This window comes from Octodon degus, unplaced genomic scaffold (genome assembly GCF_000260255.1).
Source record: "Octodon degus isolate 3935 unplaced genomic scaffold, OctDeg1.0 scaffold00009, whole genome shotgun sequence".
NCBI lineage: Eukaryota > Metazoa > Chordata > Mammalia > Rodentia > Octodontidae > Octodon > Octodon degus.
The window spans coordinates 28232228-28243566 of record NW_004524585.1 but is presented as its reverse complement, the minus strand read 5'-3'; the positions used below and the strand labels follow the sequence as shown (position 1 = coordinate 28243566).

The following is an 11339-nucleotide window of genomic DNA, read 5'->3' as shown; positions in this document are numbered from 1 at the left end:
TCTTCACATTCACTTAAACGGTTTTGCAAGCTTGTGATTGAGATTTTAATTTCCTCTATATCTCTTTGACTCTGCTTCATGCGATCTATTTCTTTCCTATATTGCTCATTCAAGGAATCCGTCATTTTTCTAATCTCCTCTATTTTTTTTATCAATTTCTTCTTTAGAAGCAGTTATAAATTTTTTTACTGCAGTGTTTTTTTCAGATTGGGTTTCCTCCCTATGTTTCTGTAGTAGCTTCTTTACTTCAGATGCTATGAGTTCTGAGAATCCTTTTTTTCATTTCAGAAAAGAATTGTGCTCTGAGTTCTTCTATAACTTTCTGCTTTTTCTTATTTACTATCCACACTATTAATTCATGCATTTGAGCTGAGCTAGTGTCCTCTGCACTTGTTCTGGGTGGGCATTGGGTTTCCTCCATATGTTTCTGCATTTGATTCTTTACTGCAGATGTTACTAATTGAGGGATTTCTTTTTTTATTTCCAATCTGAGGTCCTTTATACCTTTCTGCAGCTGTTTCCTTATTTCAGAAGCCATTGATTCATTGCTTTCAGCTGTCTGATTCCCATTTTGTTCTGTGTTAGTGTCCTCTGCACTTGTTACGGGTGGTCTTGGGTTCTGAGGTTGCATTTTGTTCCTTCTCGTCATTTTGTGTAGCACTGTCTTCTGACCTTTGTTGTAGATCTTTGTTGTAGTTATAACCTTAGCACGTACTGAAGTTCAGATGCAGGTCTACAGAGTTTGGGTTTATCCAGCTGTGCCTGGCTTGGGTCTGGCTGCTGTGCTCAGCTCCTTCCTGCTGCTGCCCTTGAGGTTGAACCTGTTGTGCCCCTCTGGCAAGATTTTCTGCTCCTGGACTCGCTGGGTGGTTCTATCCTCTACACTCTCTGCAGGGATTGCAGCTGCAGGGTTACACCCCAGGCCTGTATGCCAGGCCTGAGCTGAGTCTGGAGGGGACAAGGTGGAGTAGGGGGAAGAGGCAGCTCTCCCACACACTCACAGGGTCTGGGCTAGGACTGGGTCTGGGGGTTCCCGGGTCACGGCAGAAATTCCTACACGTTGGGCAGGGTGGGGGAGGTGTTGCGGAGTGTTGGGGGGCGTCCCAAGGGGGTGCAAGAGGGTCTCACCCACGCTGCCCCTGGGCTGGGACCAGTAGTAGATCCCATCAGCGCAGAGTAGCAGGAAGCTCTCCCACACACTCACCGGACCTGGGCTAGGACTGGGTCTCGATATTTTTGATTAATAGAAATTCTTAAGTTTTATATAGTTTAATGTATGAAATCTTTGCCTTCACTTAAATATTCTATATTTACTCCTGAAAACTTCTATTTTACCTTTTACATTTAGATCTATGATGTATCTGGAATTTTTTAATATAATATATGCTAGACACTAAGATTTATTTTCAGTATGTGTACCTAATTAATCCAGAATTGTTATATTTGATGTATGTGTGTACATATACGTGCATACATTAATTAGAGAATGTCTTTGGGTGTAATCTTAATGTCATGCCAAATCATTACCAATTGAAGTAGTATATTAGTTGCCCATAGCTTCTACTATAAACCATTACAAATTCCATGTCTAAATGTAACAGAAATCTATTCTGTCACAGTTGTAGAAGCTAGAGAGCCAAATCAAGGAGTTGGCAGGATAGTTTGTGTCTTCTGAAGTGCAATCTATTCCCTGCCTCACTCTTAGCTTCAAGGGGCTGCCAACAATCCTTTGCACCCCCAGGCTTGTATATACATTGCTCCAAAACCTGCTTCTGTCAACAGTGCATTCTCCCTGTGCTTCTGGGTCTCAGATTTCTTTGTTCTTCAGAGGATAGCCCTGATTAGATTAGAGCCCCGTGTAACCCAGGAGATCCTGTTTTAACTTGATTATATCTACAAAGACACTTCCTCAGTAAGATTATATTTGCAAATTCCAGGTAAATTGCATGGGAGTAAACACTGTACAACACCGTGCAGCTGTCAGTGAATAAAATTAGTACAGACCATTCATTTGCTCCACACTTGGATAGTTTTGTTTCCAAATAAGCTAAAGTGACGGCACAGTGTCTGCCTACTCACAAGTTCAGCAGCTAGTTCACTTTCATGAGGCCAGAAGCCATTATTCTTCTTCCCTCCGTTCTCTATTAGCTCTGTGTAGATCTGAGTCTCAGATACTACCCTCAAACTTTTCCTATGCTGAGAGGTGTTAAACTCAGTTCAAAGAGTTGAATCTTTTCCTATCGGCACTTAAGTAACTCTTGTTCCTACTGCCATCTTCATCCTGGAGGATTTCCAGCTTTCTGGGCAGGTATATTTTTGTAAGGAGCAGTGTGCTTCTGATATGTACTGCAGAATGGGATCCAGGGTACTGATGGATAGAGAACAAGAGCGAGAGGAAGGCTTAGTGTTAATTTTTAAAGCCAGGGACTCATTCAGTGCCATAAATCTTCATCTTGCTAGCTGAAGGCCAAATTGGCTTCAGTCCATCAGAAGGGAGAACCTTTCTTTAAAGTTCTTGTTCTACACGTAGGGCATTTTGGTAGCATCCACGTACTCAAATTGTGAAATGTGACACTGCTTTGGAATCGAGATGGCAGACATTTCTAGTCCTTGGATCCAGTGTTCAAATGTATTAGTGCTTAAGCTTAGTTTCTAATTAAATTTTCAGTTATTGTAACCAGAGCATGCTGTACATTTATTGCTAATTTTGTTATGTGGCTGCATGTGCTGGATTGCTGCGCTTTGTGGTATGTGCCATGTGTCTGTGAGGGCTAGGTCTGGGGCATGTTTGAGCTGTGCTAAACTGTTCACATCTGATGTTAATGGCTGATGCTAGCCATATTCCTGTTTTATCACTTACAAATCTGTCATTCTTTTACATATGAGGCATTAGTGGGGTAAACCTTTTGCAATAAAAGCTGACATATCATGTAAAAGAAACTCAGTTGACCCAGGAAAGAACTCCCTGCATGTATCAGTATAAAATTAAAGCAGTAAATCAAAATGTAATATATAACATAAGTGCCAACATCTTTTCTTATCTGCTTTATTTTTAAAACCTTTTTGTGTTATTGTTGTTGGATTTTATAATATATCCAGTGTTTTTAGCTTATATAACCTGTTTATTCTCTCTGTACTTGCCAATTTTACTTTATTAACCAGTAAAGTTAGATTCTGTTGTTTAATGAGATGAAATGTTAAAAATGAACTTGAAAATTATAGAAAAACAGGTTATTCCCACAGTTGGGTAGTTTTGTTTCCGAATAAGCCAAAGTGAAGGCACAGTGTCTGCCTACTCACAAGTCCGGCAGCTAGTTTAGTTTCATGAGGCCAGAAGCCATTCTTCTCCCTCCCCCCAGTTCTCTGTTAACTCTGTGTAGATCTGAGTCTCAAATACACTCCTCAAATTTTTCATTTTATTTCTGAAAGGAAAATATAATTTTTAGAACCACTTGCCATTCTTCATTAATATTAATTAATGTTAAAAATATAACTTTAAATTACATATTAAAATAATCATTTTGTAACAGCAGGATTTTTCTAAAAATAGAATTATTTACTTTTTTCAATAAAATTTTTATTAAAATTTGAAATATATTTAGAACCAACCGTTTGGAGCATTCCTTTCCATGATCTGATGTAGACACTAGCAGAATTTCACCCTAAGTTCCACCAGAGTAGTGGTGTATGTAAGGCATTAGCCATAGCATCTTCAAGCATCAGGTTTTGTTTATGGTGCATTAAAGGACTATTTTTCCCACCTAACTCCTTCATGTTTTATAACTTTCAGTAAGCCTGAGCATGTTCTCCAATGAGGTTTTAGAAATAATTTTAAGGGGCCGGGGAGATGGCTCAGTAGAGTAAGCGCTTCCCTGGCAAGCACAAGGGTCTGAGTTCAATTCCTGGTTCCTCCAAAAAAAAAAAAAAAAGAAATAATTTTAAAGGCAAACAGAACTACCATCCTCTTTAACTGTAGGACCAATGAGGTGGGGTTTTTTTGTTTTGTTTTGTTTTGGGTTTTTTTTGTTTGTTTGTTTGTTTTTGGCGGAACCAGGGATTGAACTCAGGCCGTTGCACTTGCCAGGGAAGTGCTTATTCCACTGAGCCATCTCCCCGGCTCCTCAAAAAGAAATAATTTTAAATGTATAACTTTTCCGTGCTCACATTATATCTATTTCTATTTGACAGTTGTGAGTAGCTTTGATGTTCTATTTATTTACTTACTTATTTTCCGTTAGGCACAGCTGGCATTACTTGCCCCTTAGAGGTCAGGGCGGTTGCAGGCCGTGCACACTCGCAGCCAGGCGTCTGCAGCGGGATCTCCCACACAGTTTTAGGTTCCCTGCACCGCCAGTCGGCATGGCAGGTACTCTCAGTGACGCGCAGCGTTGCCACTCACGCAGTCCACAAGTTGTCTGCTTTCTGTTGTGTGGCTTTAGAAAGTAGCAGAGGCAGGGTGATATGTTGCCACCTATTGTGAGTCCTTGCACCACTTCTCTTTGTCCATTCTCCAATGTATCAGGAGACTTACTCAGAAGTTACAGAAAGTCTGCTGATATCATGGCTTCGACAGTTTAAAACATTCCCAATAAGATTTATTTTAGGCCTTGACAAAGGAGAGAAATGCAGACATTGGTTTTTATTCCTTAGTACAAGTACACTCTTTGCAGTTACATGTTATTCCTGTAACAAATTAATTAATTTTTAAAATATTTTGTTTAATGGTTTTATCAATTCTAAATTATAATATCAGAAAATTCAACTTCCTTCCAGCAGTGGTTATAGGTAATATTTTTGACAGGAAGATGACTTGTAACTTAGTATACACAGCATAACATTTTTTTGCTGCGCAGGCATTATTCATGCTTTTTGCATCATACCTTTGAAAGTCTTCTTTGGCTGTAACTTACCTTCTGTATTGGCTTTTTCTGTTGAATGGTCTTATTCCAGCTGTACGTGGGTTTCATGTATCAGTTGATATTTAAAGAATTAAGATTTATGCCTCTTTTTCCTCAAGGGGAAAAATATAGTTGTCCTCACTTTTCCAACGTCCAAATTACTATTAGTGGATTATAATTCATTTTGTCTATGTAGGCCAGGGTTCATACCTTGCTTCAAAACCAGATCCAACAACAAACTTGGACTGATGAGGGCACCCCATCCACTCGAGAGCTTCGCACAGTCTTGCTGGAATTTGCTTGCACCCACAACCTGGGCAACTGCAGCACTACTGCCATGAAGCTGTTTGAAGAATGGATGGCATCAAATGGAACTCAGAGGTGAATTATGCATCTGCTCAAATCAGTTCCTTCCTGGAACATAACTTACAAAACTAAATGTTGATATAGATCTACTCTACGTGTTTCTGTTACCAAACAAGACGTAGAAAAAGAAAAAAAACTTGTGTTCAAATACACATAAAATTTAACATCTTAACCATAAGTGTATCATGTTGAGTGCACCAATGTCCGGAATGTTTTTTTCTCGCATAAAACTGAAGTTCTGTACCCACTAAACAACTTCCCAGTCCCTCTTCCCCTTAGGTCCTAGTAAGAATCATCTATTTCTGTTCTGTGAACTCACGTATGCTGAATATATATGCATGTGTGTATATAGAGAGAGGAAAGAGGTACAACTAAAATATGTGTACATCATGAAAAGAAAAACTTGTATAATTATTTTAATACTAATCGTATTGAGACATTATGAATTAATACCAGTCACCTTTGGCCTCTACAGTTGCAAGAAGTGCTCAGAGTGATGGCCTTGAGCTTCCAGAATTTTATTAGACAGCAAACTGCTGAGGTGTATGTACATTTTTTTTGGCAAACTCTGTACATTATGAACTGGATTCAGATATCACATGGAAAGTTGGGTTGGGGAATTTGAAGAATTCATAGCCCTAAAATCTTACTGAAGACGGCAGACTGTGCCACCTCATGCCCTACACATTTCCTGCTGCCCTCATGTCATGGAACTTAGCACCTCATATTGTACTCTGAATATTTGTTCCTTGCCCTATATTTGGCAATAACCCATGAGTTTCCAGAGGTCACTGTCTTTTTCCTTGCCTACCCATCTTTGTTTTATTTGTTTTGTTTGTCATATGTTTAGGCAGGATCTCACCGTGTGACTTACACTGGCTTACTGTGTAGCTACAGGTTGGCCTCAGACTCAGAGTCTTCCTGGCGCTCCAGTGCCAAGGTACAAGCACGTACCACCATGCTCTTACCCCTGCCTGCCTGGATCCTTCTGACGGACCAGTGCATAATGAGAGAAGAGAGTCACTGAATTAACTTTTTTGGCTCTTGCATAATTAAGACTTTTACAATTATCACGTACTTTGAATCCCAAAATACTACTACCAGTCAGTTCCTTGCCTTTATTCAGAATTTTTCTTATATTCATGTTTTACCTCTCTCTTCCAGCCTCCCTACTGATGTTATGACAGCTGTGTTCAAAGTTGGAGCAAAAACTGACACAGGCTGGTCATTCCTCTTAAGCAAGTATGTTTCTATAGACTCTGAAGCCGAGAAAAACAAAATACTTGAAGCTCTTGGCAGTTCAGCAGATACACGGAGACTTTACTGGTATGCAACCACAGAAAACTACACTGTCTAAAACCAGAAGATAAAAGCTCCTAAGATGGGAGCACTTTTTGTTTGAGATCTCCTTTTTCCTCCTGTTTTATTGTAGCTAGACCTGACTGTGTGTTAAGGAGCCTGTGCATGGGGAAAATCTGCTTTGGAATCACAGCATCCCCTTACTCCTGCTCAAAAATGTCTTCTTCTTGGCATGTTGTCTTTAACACCACAGTTAGTACTTCATTCTTTGGACCAAAGTGTTGCTCTGTTCTGGTTGTCACTTTGAAAAGATTAATATGAAAAAGATTGTATGTTCTACCTTCATGTGAATTTATTTGTCATACTTTTTCATGTCCATGTCCAGCTGATGACAGCTTGGAAATACTTTTCATATGGGTGAAAGAGGGCAGTAATGAGGAGCTCACCAGGCAGTGGCAGGGAAAGGATGCTAGGTAGCCAAGAGGTCCAGGAAGGGGTCTGGAGCTTAGGGCCCTGCAGTTGAAATTCACTCCAAGAATAGGCAGAGGCAGCTGGAGCCCATTGCTTCTCCTATGTAATTTTGCTCAGATCAATCCTAATAGTGTCCACAGATGTTCTCAGCACCTTCCCAGACCCACTTTGTCAAAGATGCACTTTAAATAGGCATGTTCTTTAAAGCAGTGGCCAGCCTCTGACCTAAGCAAATGGACACAAACATTTTTGAGTGAAGAAGTTTGGTCTGATATACACACATGCATGTGGGCATAGATCTGTCTTATACTCAGTGTTTTACAACACTATTTGTAATGAATGATCAGTCTTTGAGGTTTGTCACGTCACTTCCTAAAGACTGCTTCATTTGTCTTTATGTCTGCATAGTATTTCAAAGTATGGCTCTGGTATAACCTAGTTCATTCATCACATCTTCTTGGGCATTTCAACTTTTTTTCTTTACTAAAAATACTGTTTCTTTTTGTGATGTGCGTTTTCTCCAATATGAGTGGTCAGTATAGCATAGCAGCTGCATAACAGCTGCACACATTCAAATGCTAGACCTCAGTGTTGTGGGCCGCGAGCCCCAGGGTAATTACACAGCCCTAAGTTTCTTCAACTATAAAATGGGGATATGTAATATATTTTTACTTTATAGCCTGTTGTTTCTAGAACTTAACAGCATTATTTGTACATAATATCAATAAATACTATTAGTAGGAGTCTATTGTGAAATGTATCTTCACTGTCAAACCATTTAAACACCCCAGTCCTTTAAGAGTAGTTGTGTGTCTACCTATTCAAGTCAGATATGGTTCTATCAGGAAAAACCCCACAAATCTCCACAGTTGTAATAAATTCTACCAGAATTTTTTTTCCTAAATATCTTTACTGTATTGGATGCTATTATTATGTGACTGTGTAACTGCCCATCTTGTTGAGTTCTTCCCTCATTAAAAAAAAAAAAAAATTGATGTTTTCAACCAATAGATGACTGTTAAGCTAAGCTAACACTTCCCTAGAATTGCCATACAGCTTCAGTTAAAAACACAGCACTCATTTCAGTCATTGCTTCCTCAGGAAGGATTGTTTTGGAAACTACATCTGTTTTGATTTTCAGGTTAATGAAAAAGAGCCTAGAAGGCGATATATTCCGAACGCAGAAGTTGTCGTCTGTCATTCGGACAGTGGGGCGAAGTTACCCTGGACACCTGTTGGCGTGGGATTTTGTCAAAGAAAACTGGGATAAGCTGGTACAAAAGTAAGTTTCTCAGAGAACGACCTTCAGTGTTCTTCTTTTGGAAAAGCAATGTGTAGCTGTGTTCTGGTACTCTACATATGAAAAAATTCACATGCTTTTTCAACGTAACTGAAATTACCTTAAATGTTTCACATGTATAAATACAATTCCAAAATATAGGTCACTGAACAATGATGTTCTATTCAGGTACTAATCAAGGACAGCCAAGAACAAACCCAGACCACTCGGTACCACATGGCCACAGACTTTCAGAACAGCCACTTAGTTTATTCATGTTGAAACAGTTCTTCATTGCCAAGGCATCATTTAGAACTCACACCTCACATCATTAGAGCTAGGTAGTCTTTGAAAAAAATCAAATGCATTAAAAATTTATCTGACTATCCCAAGCATCCCCCTTGTCTGCCCATCTTTGCTGCCCAGTATTAGTAAGTGTAATGCAGTGGTGGCCAACCTATGGCATACAGTCTGTTAGCATTGAGAGCTCTTACAGCATCACTGGTGTGATGTATGTATTTGAACAGCGCTGACTGCCTAGGCTGTAGTTGCCAGGCGTAGCACTCCACCCTACCTTCCGCATTAAAACATTTGTTTTGCGTTCAGAAACGGTTCTTTGTTGACTGACAGCTGCCTCATCTTTTCTTTCTTATATTGTGTTTTTTCAGGTTCCATCTGGGGTCCTATACCATACAGAATATTGTTGCTGGATCAACTCACCTGTTTTCAACGAAGGCACATTTTTCTGAGGTTGGTAATATAAAATGCTTGTAGGCAGACTAAACTCTTTACCCTCAAGCTTCTCAGTTTAAGTGAGATGGTGGATTCTCAGAATGATTCCTGTCTCTTGTCTGTCTGCCCTCATCAGTATTAATGATTCAGTATTGAGATTACTTTCAGAAAGTTGGATATGTGGCCAGGAAGAAAAATTCTTATTGCACTCACAGCACTATTTCCTTGTCTCCCAGACACTAGTAATCTAAGTAATGATAAAATTCAAACAGTAAATTTGTAGCACCAGCCCTATTCAGACTATACCTATTTATTATTTCTTGAACATTATATTTTTAAGTTAGAAAAGTTCTTTGTGGGAGGGTAAGGAAAATGTACTTTTAAAATCACTTGAGGTGTCACCATGCTTGACTGAGCAGTCCACATAGATTCTGAGTGTTAAAGTACTTCTTACTGCTTTCAGATGTCAGCATAGCCCGCATAAATTAAAGCTTATTTAAAAGGATGAACAGTTGAGTTACCAGAAGTTTACTGTTCCTTTCTTCTTTGAAAATGTTTGTATGTGGAACTTGCAGGTCCAGGCATTTTTTGAAAGTCAGTCGGAGGCAACCTTTCGACTTCGGTGTGTCCAGGAGGCTTTGGAAGTCATCCAGTTGAATATCCAATGGATGGAGCAGAACCTGAAAACCCTGGCCCAGTGGCTGTAGCGTGCAAATTGCACTTCATCTTGTCACCCATTCAGAGAGCTTGTGAACTTGGGCTCTGCTACTTTTGCAAAAACTGAGGTGAATCTAGGATGGCTGCCAAGTTGTTTGCACTCATAGAAGTTCTAGTTAGCTCAGGGCCCGACTGTGTTTTTCATCTGTCTTTACTGAAATGTCTTTAAGCAGTGTGTATTTATTACATTATATTCACCTATATGCCAGTCATCTACAAAATCAGTGAATATTTTTTCTAGGAAATACTAATGGGGACACTGGTTTGGGAACTTTTCTATTTCTCAGGACCTGGAAAAATTACCCATACAGTGAAACAAGTAAAGGTCTACCACAACAGCTGCCATCTTTGTAAGCTGCTGGTTTATTAGCTGCCTTTGCTTATTGGTAGATACTATTGGAATGTGGTACAAATTTAGCCTGAATAAGTACCAGAAAGAAGATGTTGAAAGTTCCAACTGTAGAAAACTGATCTCAGGTGTGCAGATCTACTTGCATTTGGGATTTTGAGCAATCCTTTTTCTTCTGAGAAAAGTTTAAATAATACCTATTTCAATTATTTTTCTTTCCTGCAGAATAGACAGGTGCTACAGAATTTTTAAATTTTTTTGTTGTATTGAATAGCTAAATAAGCAGGTCAAAAATGTTAAATTGTGCAAATATTTAACACTTAATACTTTATATTGTATAGTTTTACCACAGGAGAATATTCCAAACTGAGTTCATTGTAATTATTTTTTTCCTCAAAAATGCCAGTATCCCCCAGGTCTGAACACAGTCAGCACTCCTGCTCTAGGTGACTTTATGTTATATGTAAGTATTTCTGTATTTGTGGTAAACATTCTGTAAGCACTGGTAATTTTTTTTTTTTTTTGTTATAGCCTTTTGTCTTCATAGATTGTAAGCACCTTTTCTCCCAATCATAGCCTTCTGTAGTTTTTTATTTTATATGATACAGTGACATATTAGAAGCATATTTTAAATAAGGCCTTCGAGAGGTTATAAATTTTTATTTGAAGTTCACCATAGTACCTTAAAGGAACGCAGGAGAATGTGGGATAAGAGTAAGTTGAATTTACAAACTTTAATATGGTAGGCTCTGAGTTCTTTCCACTATTAAAAATGTAGTTTTCTTTGGTTAAAAATGAAGTCATAGTCATTCTTTTATTGTGGCCAAACTAGTATTACATGGAGTGGCCAAAAAAAGAAAAGAAGGAGGAAAAGTCAAAGAAGATATCCAAAATCATATGGCATTTTTGTTCCTTCTGAAGGAAAAATACTGTACTTGAATCTTTTGAGCTATGCAGACCTATATCTAGATTGTGTTTCTTCATTTCTTAGAAGTTTTCTTCGTAGTAACTCTTGAGAACTTTATATTTTGTTTAAAACAGTGTCTAGGTACATGAAATTGGAGTTATTTATGAGCACTTAAAGCACTCCAGAGTCAGACAATGGAAAAGATCACCTTTTTTATTCAGCAGATATAAAGTTAGAATGTGTGGGGTTATGTATAAAATTCTATTTTATTTCATGAAAATATTTTTATATAACTAAATATAAAAGGCTGTCAAACTAAAA

The 11339-nt window shown here is 38.6% G+C and overlaps 1 protein-coding gene across 4 annotated transcripts in view; it reads left to right on the top strand.

Moving 5' to 3' along the window:
• Window positions 1-10906, top strand: part of Lnpep (leucyl and cystinyl aminopeptidase) — an 84318-nt gene extending 73412 nt beyond the window's left edge. For all 4 annotated transcript variants that reach the window (XM_023708460.1, XM_004625425.3, XM_023708458.1 and 1 more), the window contains 5 exons: window positions 5095-5279; window positions 6429-6590; window positions 8176-8316; window positions 8982-9063; window positions 9621-10906. In XM_023708460.1, the coding sequence (XP_023564228.1) occupies window positions 5095-5279; window positions 6429-6590; window positions 8176-8316; window positions 8982-9063; window positions 9621-9752 (702 nt within the window). In that variant the 3' untranslated portion in view covers window positions 9753-10906. The remainder of the gene's footprint in view (window positions 1-5094; window positions 5280-6428; window positions 6591-8175; window positions 8317-8981; window positions 9064-9620) is intronic.
• The last annotated feature ends 433 nt before the right edge of the window (window positions 10907-11339 follow it).